This window comes from Chlamydotis macqueenii, chromosome 17 (genome assembly GCF_036417535.1).
Source record: "Chlamydotis macqueenii isolate bChlMac1 chromosome 17, bChlMac1.mat, whole genome shotgun sequence".
Classification (NCBI taxonomy): Eukaryota; Metazoa; Chordata; class Aves; order Otidiformes; family Otididae; genus Chlamydotis; species Chlamydotis macqueenii.
In genome coordinates, this window is record NC_141572.1 from 12257615 (window position 1) to 12275885 (window position 18271).

Consider the following 18271-nt stretch of genomic DNA (forward strand, 5'->3'; position numbering starts at 1 on the left):
GCAAGTGCTTCTTGTAGTTTCTGAGCTGTGGAGAGTGAGTTAGATGGTAGCAGCAGCAGAACTTATCCTAGAGTTTAAGGCAGGATAAATTTAACTGCAGAAACCTTCCAGTTAAATTTCATACTATAACCTTCTTTCTACCTTGGGCTCCCAATTTTGTTCCTCCATCTTTACATTGGCTGAGTGATCTGTTTCCAAACCCCCTCCTCCTTTTTAGGTCACTTCCGAATTTAGCCTATTTTGCTAGGCTGCCAGGGAGCGATACAGAGGAAGCCGGGCAGCCTCCTTAAAGGCTCGCTCACATTTCAGGGACACATACCGTTGCTGTGCGTGCAGAACATGCCGTTGTGCTTGGGAAACAGAAAATTGTGAGTGCACATAAAAATCGCTTGTAGACCACTGCATCCCTTCTCCACTCCTCTACTCCAGCATAACACTGCACACCTTCAGAGACCTACTAATTAAAAATGAGGTTGGAGATGGGAGGATAGTAAGAGGAAACCAACATTCCAGTAGTGGTACTGCCCATGAAAGTCTGAGGATTCAGTCTCAGAAGAGCTGCGGGTTAGGCAGCAGCCATGCAGACTACCCTGCACAGGCCTTCTGACGTCTCTGACTTTGCCTGGAGGTACCTCCTCCAAAGTCGGGGTAGGTTCCACATCTATTCAACTTCTTTTAGTTTACTGCATTATAAGGAGTGAAGGTTTGGCAATATGGACTCTTCCCTCCATGAAACAACACATTCTATAAAGGCTTCTGAACAGTTATCAGGTAACCAGGATGTCGCTTACCAGCTCGGCCTCAAATCAATCCAGTGACTTTCTCCGTATTTAAACCTTACTCCCTTGGGGAATCCAGTCCTTCAAATGCATCCTCTTGTGCATGTGTGCACACAGAATGCACACAAGGTAAAACATAACTGGGTAGGTGACGCAGTCTCTCCCCTACTGATGCAAATTAGTAACAAAATCCATATTAAATAACTGGTAGACAAAGTTAGGGTCTAGGTAAGGAAATGAGCCTAGACAGAGATGCTTGCAGATGCATCTGGACTGATTTTGAGTGATGGACACTGGTAGCAATTGGATACAACCTATCTGCAGGCTGAGAGGCAGAACACAGTTCACACTGTGAGCACATACACAAAGATACAGGTACAAAAGCAACAGCTGCTGGAGCCTTGAGCCACACTGCTCATGGATTGTGGCTGCAACTATATACATTGAAGAGCCAGTGCTGATCTTCAGGTCACGAGCTGCAAAATCCTGGGTGTGCCTGCAAGAAGGCACCCTAAGAATTTAATTTCATATTGTCCCCCCTTTTTTTTTTTTTTGCTATGCCATCTGATGAAACATACACCCCATGTTGTTTAAGCGTCTGGCTGACCTCCTTCATACGGCAGCAAAGAAACTCCTCTTATATTTAGAAGCCCTCTTCTAGGGTTACGTATCAAGATACATGCACACTGCTGTTTTGCAGAATGCAGCTGCCCTGTAAGAAGCAAAAGATGCTAACATGATCCAGGAGCTGAGGCCAGCAATTTCAAGTTTCCATCTGTCTCTGCCTATAACACATGCAGGAAGGAAAAGAGAGCTGGACTTCAGGCACCTTCAGCGTGCAGGAAAACTGCATCAAAACATGAAGCCTGGAGCAACTTTGTGGAAGACTCTGTTTCGCTGTCCAGGACACAGATGTTGAGCTGAAATACATTTAGCGCTTTCCCCCTGCTCTTTCATGAAATAACATAATTCAGCACATACATACCTTTTTTTTTTTTTTTTTTTCCACCAAAAAATGGTAGGTGCAATGCAGAATAGCAACGGGCTATATCCAAATCTAGATGCATGACAACCAAGAACAGGTAATTTCCAGAGACTGTCATAGCTAATGGAATTCGTTTATATGCCCCTCAGTAGGCACTAATTCCTCAGTCAGACAACTTCCACACCCACTGTCATTACCAGGGGTCTTGCTGATTTGGTCGTTTAGGTTCCCTAGGTTTGATACCTCACTTTGTATGGGTTTGTCACACCTACAACAGAACAATTTGGTTGTACGAGGACCATATTAATTTCCAGCACAAGCTGAGTTTGACTGCGTTTCTCGAACATGGTTGAAAATTTATGTAAACATAAATAAATGAAGACAACTGATACCAGTACATTAGTGAAGCAAAAAAAAAATTACCTATGATATAGAAGCACTAAAGGACATTACAGGAATTGCTGCATTTTCCTCTCTGTCACATTAAGTGGTTTAATATAAAGCCTTTATTTTTATACCAATCAATAGCACTGTAGGGTAGCAACATTTATCTTCAGAAGCATTGAAGATACAATGGCTCAATTCTCAATTATATTAAGAGCAAGACTTCAAAGATATTTATGAGCATCGAGATGCAAGTTAGATTTCCAGAAAGGTTTTCAAAAGCATCTGAACAAGTCAGGTGTCTAGCTCCTATTGATCTAAATCCTTGTCAGGCACTTCCAAAAAATACTTCAAGTTGCCTATCCCTACCCTCTAGTACCCAAATAACTTCAGAAATCTTTCTCCCCTCTCACACCACTAGCTGTGGTTTAGTTTAGAGTAGCAGAGCTTAGTATTTTGCAGAAGGATGAAACTTTGTACACACTTTGATTTTTAGTACACTGATGTAGAAAGCTATTACTACAGCAACGCAGTGGTGTTTACTTTGATGCCAGCAATTCAAGGTGGTGGAAATCTGACCTCTGTTGCCTGTTGAGAGACCTCCTTTGGTGACCTCATTTGACCACTTTCCCCTCCTGGTAGGAAACCCCCAAAGAGACCACTGAAGGACCATTTTGAAAAGGCCGCACTTTTTCTGGATGCTATTTTGAAAATGAAGCAGAGAGTCTACCTTACTGATATTTTGAGCATCAACTGATCTCTAGCAACTCTTGAATGTACTAGCTACAGTACAGACTGGCTGTAGCATGCAGGCCAGAAATCCTGCTTCTGCTTTGATTCACTTTATTCTGAAACTGTCCAAGGGGTGAGAAAAAGGGATGTTACTCTTTAAAATAGAAGAGGCAACAAAACTTAGGAAAGACACTTCCCACATACCAGAATGGACATGAATTAAAAGTAATTTTATTCCACTTTTCAATGACAGTTCTATCATATCTGATAATAAGGCAAGCTACTAGAAGTCCCACAAGACATATCAGACCATTTAAATAGTATTTAAAAAACAAAGAGGAGTTCACAGAACAGCCCATTCTTGGGATCATCAAAATCAGTGGCAAGATTCCCACGTGGACAAATTTGATCAGTGTAAACGATGAAGAAATCATCTGATTTCACCAGTGTTCATGAAGTTTTATACTGGAGTAATTAAGGATAGGCGATGCATCACTGACTTCAATGAAAAACAGAATGTGGCAGAAATAAAAGAAAAGCAGCACATTAAAAGTATAATATCAAGGCACAGAAAATACATGCTACTTCCAGGCATATGCTTTTACAGGTAAAGGTCTCTGAGTGAGCATTATTTTTTTAAATAGGTAATTGTACTCCTGCCAGGAGTGATTCTTTTCTCACTTGCACCTGCAAAACTCCCATCCTAACATTTCTGGGTAGTCAGTCCAGACTGAGTGCAAGCAGAGTAAGTGTAAGCTGGCATAGCTTGCTTGAAGATGTACTAACAATTAAAGCAAATGGAGCAACAACTGCTGAAGATCTAGCCATCTGTCTTGATGCTCACCAGAATTTACTCTTTTTAACATGGAATATTTGTGTGACAAAACAAATATATTATTTCATACAGTTTTCTGCTAATAAAAACCAGCTGTCCCACGCTAAATTTTCATAAGGTACCAAGAAATTGCAGTAGTTTAGAGGCCATAAATTCTGTAATCTAAGGCTGTTCACTGAGTAATATTTTAGGATCAGCAGCAGTCTATGCACCTATGTAAGGGTACAAAAGTCTGTCCATCTCTAACTGCATTGATATATAGACTATTCATAGCAAGATGAAAGGATGAACTAAACAAAAAAAGACATGAAGAAAGCAGAACGCAATGAAACTATGTGACTTGCTAGAGGAACAATAACAAAAGGATGGAGAAGAACATCTATTTAAAAAGAAGATCTTTTGTCAGATTAAAAAAATAGGAACTTTTTACATACATGAAGTTTAAAGACGAAAATATGATCAGCACAACTTTAATGCAGGATTGGAGCTAAGTCAATGGACTTCAACAATGAAAGACAAGAAAACAAAAAAAAATTCAAGGAAAATATGGATGCTATGGAAGAAGAGTGTCTCTTAATAATCAAGTGATTGAAATCGGTCCCAGGCAGTTAAAAATCCAAGGTAAAGACCTGAAAACGGAGGATGACAGAAGAAAGCAGCTGCTGGGTTGGTGTACGCCTACGGCATTATAAAATCACATAGCAGGATAAAATCACAAACCCGTGATTGCGATTGTGTTGAGGCTATTTTAAAGGAATAAAAAATCCTTAATGGCCTGATCCAAAACCCACTGGAGGCAACAGGAGTTCTTGTACTAGCTCCAGTGGGCTGTGCATCAGATCTTACACTGCGCGCTATAAACAGTCTAGATATGTTGGCTTTGTCTGGCTAGGGTCAGACAGAGAACATCATGGATGCAGCACACACTCCATGTAAATGAGAAAGAAAAGAGGGTTGTTAGGGCAAGATCTCATTATACAGTAGGGTAAAAGAGAAAACGTTGCTTTATACTGAGATTCTTTATAAATAAATAATTTTGAAAACCTGGTCACGCCATGCTGTTTAACTAACTGGACTATCAGTTCATCCACCAGCAACACGCCTCTGTAGACTTGTAGGATCAAATCTAACAGTCTGGAATGAAGAATTTCCTTCTCCTCTTCTTTTTCCCATCCCGAGATTTCCATGATGATATCCTCCAGTTGCAGTCCTGGTCTTCAGATAGCATGCTGCAAGGACACAGAAATATGTATTTTTAAAGGAGGAAAAGACAGAGAGTTTGCCTTGTGAGTTTAAATTATTAATTCTACAGATCTAATGGATATATTATTCCACATTAGTGGCACTTGTTCTCTTAACAAACATCCCTCTAGATTAGTGGTTCAATACAGTTTCGAATCAAAGAGCTAGATTTCTAATGGCACTGGTCATCTGTCAATCTGAACAGAATTTTTAAACTGGGTTACCTGAATCAATGCAAGTTAGGATCTTTCATTGCCAGGAAATGGGGTCTTATTTGACAAAGTTTCATGAGGTCAACAGCATCTCTGCTTCCTTGAGGTAGTACATAAAACAGTCAGGCAAGAACAATGCTTTCACAGAATCATGGAATAGTTTGGGTTGGAAGGGACCTTTAAGGGTCCTCTAGTCCAATCCCGCTGCAAGGAGCCGGGACAGTTTCAGCAGTAGACAACTTGGTAAATACAACAGCAATACAGGACAGAGGTTTTAAAAGGAGTAGGTAACTTCTCTTGTGCATCTGTGTTAGAAGAGGAAAGATGTAAGAAGTGCCCTCAAATCCTTGTGTTGGGCATACGTCTCTGACATTACCCATGGATGTACTGATCTCACTGGCTTGTTCCTGGATGCTGGGTTCTCTGCTGAAGTCCTGAGATATCTTTTCTGTCAAGCAGCTACTTTTTAGCAGCTCCTTACAGAGAGATCTAGGACATGAGGCACTGAACAGTAAATATATCCTGCAGACTGCATTAACTCGTTTGTTGATTGTCTCTTGGATGTTACTCAGACTCCAGTGGGCAGAATCTATTGTGGGGACATTTCCTCCATGCACAGATGAAACAACAGGGCTAGAATTTGTAATGTGGTTTGCTAAGGAAATAAGGCTGATGTAATTACATTGCCTCTGTGCATCTATCTACATGTGTCTGCCCACTACTCGGCTTCTGAGCTGACTGAACACGTTTGATAGACAGGTGGAGGACTTGAAGCTCTTATGTTTTCACAAATTCAGTAAAAAGAGGCAGGGTGTCAGAAACATAATCAGTTAGTGCCCTTACTAATAGAAAACCAGCAGCATGAGCTCACTGGCTAGGTGGACACCAAGAATTAACGTGGGTAAAAGACAACAGGAATGCTCTGACTTCAGACCTTGTGCTCTACCAGTTACTGGCAGGATGATCCTGGTAGCAAAAGGCAGCTAGTCTTCCTTGACTCTTTTTTTGCTATGGTAAGGTACAGAGAACAGGATTGGCAATACAAAGGTCTGGAGGCTGGCTCTGTAATTCCTGTCCTCTTACTGGCCCTCAGTTCACTCTCCCTCTGAAAGAGAGACAGTCACTCAGTGAAATGGCTGCAAAGACTTTTGAGCACCTCAGGGAGGGGACAACAGAGATATTAAAAATAATCCTGCATGCCTTTTCCCTCTGAAGAATTATTTATAAGTTAGTAAGAAAAATGTATGTATACCTCTGTCCCCGGTGCACAGTCTAATTGCTTACTCCTTTTCCTTCTACCAGTAATCATCAATGTTGCATGACTGCACATATGCCTGATTTAAGACCCTACTGATCATTAAGTAGCGTAAGCTAGTACTTTCTGCACAACCTGGCTGTGTCTCTGTCTTCCTTTGAAGCAATGCTGACAGGTGGTATTTCTGTGACTTCCTGGGGCGACGTTCTAGCTCAAGTGAGATTAAAGAAGGGGTCAGAAGTTCACACTTCTCTGCGAAAGCATTAAAATATCGTAATGGTTTGCATGAAATTCCAAAGTCACTGAACACTACTACCCTTCTCACGTAAGTTATTATCAGAAGATAATTCTACTCTGCCTGTGTCCCTAAGGTTCAAGATAAACAAAGACAACAAACTTCTGATGTGAATGAAAAAAGTTTTGGACCCTGGTCCATTAGCAGGAGTTTCTTCCATTCCTTTCCTTCAGTATTTGCCTACCCTTCCTCATACCAAAACTGTCGCTATCTCAGTCAGAGCTGTACAGAAAAGCTTGTGTCTTTACTTCACTCTAACAAACCTCTTACTATTTCTCCACGTTTCTACTCGACTCACTCCTACTTGCCTAGACTGCAGAGAACCACTGGAGAGCTGCACAAAAGACAGCGATTTTAGATTATATGCTTTGTGGCTCAGTTGAGAAGCAAAACTCATGTGAGCTCTAGTTCTGCCCTGAGCAGCATTGTCAGGCATCACTCAGACACTAGAGATAATCTAAAAGCATGTGCTGTAAGAAGCTGCATATTGTTTCAGAGTACTAACAGGCTATACAGCAAACCCCAAAATAGAATAAGAATGCATGATTCCCATGGTAGCATGAAGTAGATTATGCCATGTTGAGATCCAGTTAAGAAAAGGATTTGGGATACCTGGGGTCGCCTTCACTTAAGTAAGGAGGTTCCAGCCCAGAGTTGTGTTTCCCTAAATCCTGGCAGTGGGACTCAATGAAATCCAAAGACACCAAGTGTCCCGTGTTATCAAAAAGCAAAAACAAAACAGAACTGGGAATCTGCTCCAAAAACGTGGAGACTACTCTGAAAGTAGAGATCATGAACTACTGAAGAACCCTCATTCACTGAGGGTGAATTAATAGCTTTCACTGGTCAAAATATTTAGCAAGAAACAGGAAGGCCAGCTCCAAATCCATTCAGGTCAGTGGAAAGGCTACTAATGGGCTTCATGAAGGAGCATAAGAATAGTGGTATTGCATTGGAGCAAACAGCATGTCATCTCTGACAGTGACATGTTACAAAAGCCTAAAGGGATTGGATAAGAAAAGGCTAAGTCCAGGGTAATACTTCTCCCTTTATTACCTTCCAGCTCTGGCAATCTGCACCTTAGAAACTTTCCGAGCCCAAGATTATATCTGCATCTTTGCATTTAAGCTTTTTTTTTGGTAACTTCAGTCATTGCTGTTTCAAATGGTCCACTGAATACAGAAATTAATATCCCAGCAGTGTGCTGAGGGTTCCAGGCACCTGGCAATGCTTCCATCTGTAACAGAGTTTTTTCTCTTTAAAAAAATTTTAAAAAAATTAAAAACAAAGAAAACCAAAACCAATCTAAAATACTCAAAAGATAAAACTTAAGAAGAAACAAAGTTGTCTTATACTGATTTACTGCTGCTTACTTCCTTGTGGGTAGGAGAGAGAGGTGCTTACAGATATTAGCTAGATGTAAAGATGCCTCTACTATCTGGCAGTGGGCACAAGAAGCATTCACACATTCAGCACCCAGGGTCCTACTGCAGCAGAAGTAAAATGTTGACTACAACTAAATGTAGGTAGTGTGCCCTGGTTAACGTGAATGCTTCAGGTCAGTGTTCTCTGCCACTTCTCATGCTGCCCTTCTCTCCTTCTACTTAAAAAAAAAATTATTGAGCTCCTATCCTTGTCTGGGAAATGATGAGTAAGGTAGTAGAAGTGACCAGAGGAATTTACTGCTGCTGTCAGTTACAAAATTTGGCACACCCAGCCTGAAGTGACCTGATTTTAAATCTGAGGGCTGAACAAGCTGAACACAAGCTGAACCAAAGAGAGATTCATGCTTGCAAAATGCACGGGAAATTAATGAATATACAGTAAGCTTCTGATTCTGCAGCACTATCCACTAATATCCTACAGAAATGGACCCCATCTCCACTAACTTGCCTGCAGTTCAATGTAGCCTACTTCAAGTTTTTGTCTGAAAATGTTGTACATGTTTCACCAGCTACTCCATTCCACTTCCCAGAGATGTTTGCATTTCAGTGGTGTATGAGGTGATCTCTGTTTATAGTTTATCCATACGTTTGTACAGTGCACGGAAAGGCTCTCCAGCCAAAACAGCAAATAATAAATTGATTTAAATTGGTTATTTTAATGGGAAGTGCATATTACTATGGAGAAAAGAACATATTGTTGCACAACCTTAAGGATATCAATACCCTAACTACTTTTGTCCTCTTTTCCAAATACGCTTATAATCTATCTGAGCAACCACTGCGTATACAGAGATTTGTTTGTCAAGCTTCTTTGCTATCGTTCCAGGTGTACGAAGGCAGGTGAAATACTCAGCACTGAGAGTGAATAACCTTCTCCCATGGCAAGCCAAGTCAAAATTACATTTGTGGTCACTTTTGATATAGTTATGGTCACCCTAATACCAAACAGTGAAATAGTAATTGACTGTTGTCTTCTCCTTGCAAAGTTATGGATTATGCAGATTATGAAACTGAAAATTAGCACCTGGGGACTCTATTACCTGAAATCTAAGGCTTTCTATGCACTTGGTCTTGCAAATGGTGAAACTAATGGGCAGAAAAAAAACCAAAAAGCAACTGGCCTAAATTGGAAAAACCTATGGGAGCTGCAAGAGTTTCTAGAAAATCCACTGCTGCTAAGATATAGTTGTTTGCATTTAACCACAGACAACAGAATTTTCTAAATTGCAAAATAAGTAAAAATCGACCTTTTGGAAAACATGCATGCATCCCTAAATTTTAACATTAGTAGCTAGTTCTCACAATCTTTAGTTTCTTAGTCTGAAGCCCGTGCACAGAGAACTGCTTACATTGGAACTAGTAGCATTTTGCTTACCGTTGTGAAATGAACTACACAATAGATTCCAATGATGACAAGGCCAATGATAATCGACGCAACAGCAACCCACAGTGCATTGCGACCCAGTCTTTTTGATCCTTCTATATCTCCTTGATTATAACTGTTTAAAGCCTGCAGAAGAGAAACAGAGAGTTTGTGACCTTTTTTTTTAAAACAGAAATCTGTACACAAATGAATGTGACTGCTTTGAACTAACACTAAGTTCTGTGCACATTGGTACTGTATGCAGGACTTCAGAAAATGGCAATTTGCTTTGTGAAAATAAACATTCACTACCAAAGTTCAAGGTAAGCAGGGAGTCCAGTTTTCTGTTCCACTCACTTTCAGTACATTTCATTGCAACAACAACTATTATTTTCAGTGGTGAGGCTATATTTGTGTGATGAGTTTTCTTGTACACACCAGCATAAGAGGTGTCAAATCAGCTCTAATCCTCCCACTTGCATAAATGAGTGGCTTTTCTCTCAGGAAATATTTTTCTAGTGTATGTGAACTGCTAGCTGGCCACATCACTAGCAGTGAAATAAACTCTTATGCTTTATAGGATCATAAGCATGAAAAGGAGTATAAATAGGCTGCATTTTTACAGAAAGCCTCAGGAAAACTTCTTAAAAAAGCTTACTAATTTACTCTTTTTCCAATGTTTTACTTTTCAAAACAAAATTTGAAGAATTAATACGTAATTTGCTGGTGGTGTAAAAAAACCCAAACAAAGAAATACAGATAATCTGAACAAAACATTTGCGTGCCATCTTCATGGCCTAGAAATTCTGTCCCTTTGCAGTTTTGGAACATACTGATTATTATTATCATATACATCCTGAGGTATGCATCAGACATATGGATATTATCTCAACAGACTTGAGTTTATCTTTATCCACCCATGATTTAGCAGATGCTTTATATTCATTACATGCAGAGATTGCAAGGTATGATACGACCACTCTGATCTTCTAGTCTTTTGTGAAACAGACTGTAGGATTTTCTGAATTAATTTTTGTTTTAACAAGACCATATTTGTAAAATAAAAGATTCAGTGAAGGACACTGAAGTATTCCAGTACCTAAGTCTAACACAGTTTGTAGTAACTTTTTCCTGAGAATAAGAGGCTATGAAATAATTTTTAAAAAGAGTATTATTACCAAGAATTCTTTTGTAAGATCAGGAGAGTTTGAATTCATAAACTATGACACTGAATCCAGATTTCTTTATCAGATTGCACTATTGAACTATTTCAGCATAATTCCTTGGGGAATCAGGTTAGTCATAACTTGTTCTTTAGTATCTCCTAAGTATTCCAGGAAGTATCCCAGAAATGGGAGGTGAAAGGGGAGAAATATGGGGATGTGATCAAATAAACTGTTCTGACTAAATAATTCAAATTGTCTTTAGAAAAAAACTGCATGAGGTATCACCAAGTGCTATTATGGGAGTGCTTTAGTTATGATTCACTACTTGTAGCAGACAGAACAACATCTAATTTAACAGAGTGAAGATCTGAGATGGTAGAAAGCAGGAAACGAATGAATTTCAGAGGATACCACGAATTGTTGTAGAGCCTTTTTTCTAAACAAGAAAAATAATTAGGGGTATCATCTGTGTGGGTTCTGTTGATTAGTGAGCACACAGAAGTTAATGGGCTAGATGCATCCTTGGTGTTAGTACTGCAGTAAGGTCACTCGTGCCAAGACAGTCCCAGAGCAACAAAGCCTATATTCCTAGAATTGCATCTCAAGGATAAACGCAAATATTTATTCTCTGGTGTCTACGAAAGGCAGAGCTGCTGATGCACTCTTGCCCTTAAAGAGAGCACTAATACATTTCTTCTCTTCCTGGAAGCTTACATCCTAAACATTTATCTATTTTATTTCCCTAAAGAATATCACTAATACCTCTGCTCTGCTGTCAAATTTTGTTGAGGTTGGCTAGTGGACTTAAAAGATATAGTGGGGAAAGAGGAAGAGATGGAAATGAGACAGACACAAACACACAATCAAGTAGGATGATGTCACCTCTGATTCTCCAGCAGTGCGTCCTCCTGTTACAAAGGGTGGCTGGCACAGTTCCTCTCACCTAAGTTAGTCCACTGTTTTCAGCAGTCCTGTCTACAGAAGGAGAGCTTTCCTAGGTTTTCTCAAAATACATTTGGGAAGGTCAATAATCAGGAGAAACATTGCTTGGCTTGGTCTTGCGCAGGCTGACTTCTCCTGCTGCCTCTGTCAGCAACTATGAATGTGATTGTGGCTACAGGAAGAAACATGGAGAAACATCACTGACACTTTGTGTTCCCCACCCATCAAAGGACTCACTTTGCATGACATCTAGAGAGTGGTCCTGCAAACACTATAAACGTGGTCTCAAGGCTGAGATAGAGTTGTAAGCAAGACATGGTAGCACCAGCTTGCAGTTCTGTGCAATTTTACTAATGTATTTAGGAAGTCTGGAGAATGTCCATGTAATTTCTGCAGGTACTGCATTAATAATTCACCCTGTGCACTTTAATAAATAATGTCATTTTAATACAAATCTGCAATGAAGAGGAAAAAAGCATTAACGATAAAGAGGAGGATTTAGAAGAGACAGGAAGGAGACAAAAGTTTATTTATTAAGAGGTTTAAATTAAATGGCATAACTTAGCATTCAAGAAAAAATAAGAGGTTTAGGGGTGTGGTTGGGGTCTGATGCAAAGCTCTTTGAAATTCATTTACTTCTGTGTGCTTCAAAGGGCCCTTGGATCAAGCTTCCAGTTTTCAATGTTAGACACAGACAACATTAACTTTTAAAGCCTTAAATGTTACATCTGTTTATTTCCAAGGGCTAAACAATATATACAGAATACAGCATCTGTGTGCAACATTTGGTCTGTCCAACTTTTAAAACAAATTTCAGTCTTTCCAACCTAATGCCATATGATTTCTCAGGTTTCTGCTACCTCGCTTGCTATGAAGTCATAAACTATATTAAAGCCACAGTTCCGCAGCTGCTTATTTACTTGAGCAATCTCAGTGACTTCACCAGGTTCACAGACATCTATTTATAAAAGATATTCTCAGTTCAACAATGAAGGAACTTAACTTCCTATGAACAGAAATCTGCTGACTTAGCTACAAACTATTAATCCCCTTTAATGTGCACTTTCTGTTTCACATTCCTAGAGTATCGTTTATGGCAAAAGCAGAAAGAAGACTGAATTGCTTCAGACATCCTCCTGTACATGTCTTACAAATCCGGGCAGACCAGACTCAGGTTCTCTGATCAACATTTTCTACATTTTCCATGAGCCACACTGTAATAAACCTTATTTGGCTCTGCCTGGAAATGAGGTACTCTCTAGTTCAGACCAAAGGAAGAAGGAGACATGCTGGCTCAGTATGACTCCTCACTGTGAACAACTTACAGGGAAGGAGAAAGAAGAGTGGGGACTCAGGGAGCAATTCAGAACCAGGCTTGATCTCTGTTTTTTGTCAAACAAAACAGGCAGGTGATAAGCGGGACACAATAAAGAGGAATTTGTTCTGCAGTATGTATAGTAGCACACAAACAAGTGCTAGACTTCTGTGTCTCTGGAGACAGGTTGAAAGTCTTGTTGCAGAGGAAAAGCTTACCAGTTTGCAAAGGTAAGGGCCATGGAAAAACGCTTAAGAACAGCTGCTGAGCCTTGTTGTTTAATACTCCTGAAGTAGGAACAGACTGTCCCATATGGTATTAGATGTCCAGGTACCTACAAGCTACTTAAAAAAAAAAAAAGGTATAAATAATAATTTTTCCAAATAAACTTTCTAACTAAAAAGAAGTACAGTTGTACAGAACACTGGTCCCTATGCTAGTCACTGACCTGACCAAAGCAAACACACCGTACGTGGCTTGTTAGGATCCCAAGTAGAAGAAGTAATCCCCTCAGAAAGCAAGTTCCATCCTTTGCTGTCCCATGACTTCCACCGCCCTTTTGCTCATTGTCTCTGCTTAGGGAAACTAATACACAGACAAAGCATCTGAATCCAAGGGTAACAAATGCAGTCAAAGAACTTGTTACTGTCAGAGGCAGATGAGCCAAGATTGTCACAGCTTGACCACATATGTTGTTTGAAACATGCAAATGATTAAACAGAAATGTGTCAACATAAAGAAGGAGTTAGGAGCAATCAAGGAGAAATAGCTTTTCAGAAACTGTTTTGAAACTGTTACAAAATCCAAGGCCCTATGGAATTAGATGGCTAGGCTGACATACAGATCTTTGAAATAAAGACAACTGAAGGTGCTGTACTGAGAAAGGTCAACAAAATTTGTTCAACTATCAGACCTCAGTGCTGGTATTAGAAATATCGAACATCCATTTTTCAAACTGTCCCACAACAGGGGCAAAAGACACAAATGCAGGTAAGGAGCCAAATTGCTCAGTGACACGCTGCCTAGCCACAGCTGTGCACCAGAGAAGTCTCTTCTGTCTCGTGGGCCTCCTGACATGGGACCTGCACCCCACACTCCTGCCCTGATGCCTGTGGTCTCACTTATGTCAGAAAGAATAAGGAAAGTCTGAGCGAGGCACCTCTAGAGTTGAGTGAGCCAACTAATCGTACAGCAACATGATACAGCTGCTGGAAGCAACAGGAAGCAGGAGAACTGATGGCATCTGTCTGGGACTGCAGAAGAGCACTGAGAACAGTAATCTTACAGCCAGGAGACCTGGCCAGGACCCTGGGGAAAACAGATCTCTATTTGCTAAAACTGCCAAGCAACCCTCACACCTGCAAGTGATCAGCAACTAGTTTGAGGGGGATGCTCTTGTAATACAAATACATCAACACACTGATGCCATTATGCATCCATTCTACTAGCCATCGTCTTACCTCTGTCATGAGAAAAAGATCTCTTTCACAAAGTAGGTAAGGAACAAGTAAAGGTTATTATCACAATAGGGAGAACTTGGGAGGGGTTGATTCTAAAAATATAGTCAAGGAGGTAAGATCTGAAGTGGTAAGGTTTGTGCCCCCAAAGGTGAGAAAGAAGTGTGGAAACCAGTACCAGAGTTGTAAATGGAGCAGCAGAAGAGACAGAAGAGACTGAAGACAAATCTGTCATTTAATTCTGGGTGTGTTAGAGCCCAGACTCTACTTTTAGAATGAAAACATTGTCTGAATTGAGACCACTTAAGGAGGACATGACACAGGCAAACAGGGTGCTGAACCATGCCCCTCAAGAAGCCAACAAAATTTTTCCTTCCATGTCCATTCTAGGAAGCAGAAATTTATAAAAGAACTCCCCTTTTATTGGTTGTTATCTCTTCTGACACAAGATGTTAGGCAAACTCTGCAGACTGTAAAGGTATCTGCTGTAAGAAAAGAAAATCATCCACTCTTGTATCTCAGTGTTAGCCCTTAGCAACTCTAGGAAACAAGCTGAGAAAGAGAGGGAAGATGTAGATGCCAGCAGAACTGGAAATAAAACCAGCATAGGTTAAAATGCAGAACCTTGAGGTTAAAGGTTGAGGTTAAAAGGCAGGGGAATCAGGCAGTGGCGAAGAAGTTGGACGTGTTGTTTTCATGGAAAAGGAGAGGGTTTAGGTAAGAATGACATTGAAACAGAAGGCACGCACATTCACTGAAGGTTATTGGTTTGGTTTTTGTTTCCCCCCTTTAAGGGAGTGGGCAGCTGAGACCTGCACAGACTGTTTAGCATTCAGGAAGTGCTCTTCCCACCCTGGTTTCTGCATATCCCCTGCTGACAGTTACTTCAGCCTGACTCCAAAAGCCTGCATGAACTTCAACTAGAGTGTGGGTGGAGATTTCTCCATATGGGGTGCAAAAATCTTTAGAGGCCAAATTCTGTCCTTGACAGTTAACTTCTGTGCAGCCCTAGTGCTTTGGTGAAAGTACTTTCACATCGAACAGATGCTCACAGCCGCAGATTCTCAGCTCCCATTACTTTATATAGCACCTTAAGTATCCACAGACTGAAAGGATGCTGGGTATCAGCAGAACCAAATCTTCTCAAATCAAGAAAAAGAGCATGTTGTATAGTTAAGTTAACAACAAAGAAAATAAACATGTAGAAAAAAATAAAATGACAGCTAATACTTATCTGGACAAAGAGGTTGTGAAGATGGCTTTGGAATAGCTCCTTTAAGTAATTTTGAAGGTTAAGCATGTATCCCAATATTTAGGTGTGATTTCTGATCATCTTACTAGCTTTGAAAGAGTGTGCTTTAGTGTATTTTAGATATAGGTAATTATTCTTATACTTAATTGCAAAAAGAAACAACTACCTTTTTACTTACCTTTTCAGCCTGGCTGTCAGAAAAAAAAAAGATGAAAATATACACATTTTAAACACTTTTCAGCTCCTAAACAACCGAAACACGTTGCAGTATTACTGATTACACTGATCACATATTAGAAAAGTCTGGATCTGCCTCTGCAACTTTTAACTCAAAGAAGATTCCATTCCAACTTCAAAGGGATTGTTAATAGGATTGCTGGATTATTAAGGACTACGCAAATCAATTACAGTTTGTAGGAGTAAGATTTTTCTCTCAGTGTACTTGATACGTACTTTTATACAGGTTTTTGCCAAGAACCTACAGTCATTATTGGTGTATTTCTAGCAAATAGTTAGCATCAGGCTGAAGAACCTGTTTGCTGGGAAAAAAAAAGGCACTTCTATCCGGCTGCCACTTGCACACGTAGATATTATGTGCAACTCAGTGTGGAAGTTACACAGTTACACTCCCTCCATTACACAGCCTGATACGGAAAACTTGATTTGAACTGCCTTTCACTCTACGTTTTCCATCTGCTGCTGGGGTAGCTGAGCGGACACCCCGACTGAGCCGCTGATGCTCTCAGGCTCACTGCCTCACCTCACTTTGTCCACACGCGCCGGAGGCAAGCGGTTAAAAAGGCGGCTGGATGCCCGTTACTCTGGCTGCTCCAGCAGGTCCCGGGCGGGACTCGCAGCTGGGGCCGGGCCGGCGCGGAGAGCCGGAGGTCGCCCCGCCAAACACCCAGCCCCAAGCCGAAGGTGGCTCGGGCAGCCGGCGAGGTGCTACTCACCATGACGGCGAAGACGAAGGCGACGATGTTGACGGGATAGGCGGGACAGAAGCAGGCGAGGATGCTGAGGAGCAGGTAGTTCTTGGGCCGCGGCTGCGGCGGCCCGTCGGGCAGCTCATCCTCGATGTTGGTCTCGGGGCTGTTCTCCAGAGCCCTCTTGATGTCGGCACCGGCGGGGAGCGCGGACATGGGGCTGCAGCGCGGCGGGCGGGCGGCTCGGAAAGTCCAGCGCCCCGCACCGGGCAGGCGTCACCCCGCGGCGGCGCCCAGCCAAGGGAGCTGCCCGGCGCGGAGCGGAGCGGCGCCTCCCCGGGACCGGCACCCGGCAGCGCGGCGGGGCGGGGCGGGGGCTGCCCGCCGACAGCTCCGCTTCTGCCAAACCTTTTAACCCGCCTGTAAATCCACAGCGGGAATCGGGGAGACAAAGAAAACCAAACTAAGCCGTCGAGGGATCCCAGGCTGTCCCTGCCTCCCCCGCCGCGGGCACGGCGCGGTCCGGAGTCGCATGGCCTGCGGCTTCTCCCATCTTCTCCGAAATTTTTAAACTGCTTGCAGTTAAAACGACTTTAACTGAGTTTGGATTACCTCGGGGGAGAACATTGCCGTGTTCTTAGACTCTCATTTCTATTGTCACGGAGCTCCATCAGCAACGGGCATAAAGTCTGCAAAGGCATTTTAGTGACTTGCTGAACTTGGCAAAAACATTGAAAATAACCAAAGCATTGTGGAGGCTCAGAGTATTTTGGCCAATTATTAGGAAGTGATTCTGTCCTTACTAAACATCTATAAGGTGAAATCCACTTTGGGGAATGCAGGAGGGGGAGCAAGGAAATGAATCTTTATTATTTCCAACCTCTAAGATGTGGGAAAAAAAAACAAAACAAAACCAACAAACCAGAAAACAAGTAAATAAAGATCTGCTTCCATCATGGTTTTGAAGTTGGTGAGGAGAAGCATGACAGCCTGCACCCAGAAGGGCTGTTTCTGCCATGTAATATTAGAAAAAAGAATTTTACACCTGCATGGAGCTTCAGCAAAATGGAGACTTCTGATCAGATGAAGGCTAGAGTTGAGATTTTGCTCTGACTTCCTCCTGAGAGCATTTCATTAATTAAAGTTAGAGACAACAGTAATGTGTGCCTAGAGCTTTATGAATGAGCTACTTTTGTCACTTTTGTATGAATGAGGAGTTTTGCAATTGACAAATGGAGCTACAGTTTCCTGTTTCTGGATGTCATCCTACAAGATATAATAGAGTCAACACAGTAAAGACATAAGAAATATAGGTGCAGTATTTTTACTTTCACAGACATTAATAATCTCTCAGCTGCATGCCTGGAATAGAGCATGGAATGAGAACCTGCTGATCTATCAAAATGTCAAAAGGAAAGATTGTATATCTTTAGGAAAGAGTAAGAAATACCAAGTTACATCTGCTTGCCAATGTACCCATTAGTGCCCAGGCAGAAGCTCTTTGTAGCAGTAAAATCTCTGTTTGTTCTCAGGGGACTTTAAACACTGTCACCAGACCAGCTCGGAAAACACAGTTCGCATCACACCACACAACTACATTTGGAATTGATTTCAGCAGGGATGGAGACCATGGACAAACCCTCTGCAAGGGGTCAATATCTTCCAGGGCCACTCAAGCTTTTAATC

At 41.4% G+C, this 18271-nt stretch overlaps 1 protein-coding gene across 1 annotated transcript; it reads right to left on the reverse strand.

Annotated features, from left to right (window-relative positions):
* Positions 1–4701: 4701 nt before the first annotated feature.
* Positions 4702–16862, reverse strand: TMEM233 (transmembrane protein 233). Its single transcript, XM_086761556.1, has 3 exons — positions 16613–16862; positions 9540–9674; positions 4702–4944 (listed from the first exon to the last, which is right to left on the reverse strand). The coding sequence occupies exons 1-3, from the start codon at positions 16799–16801 to the stop codon at positions 4933–4935; spliced, it is 336 nt and encodes a 111-aa protein (XP_086617682.1). The 5' UTR covers positions 16802–16862; the 3' UTR covers positions 4702–4932.
* Between the last annotated feature and the right edge of the window lie 1409 nt (positions 16863–18271).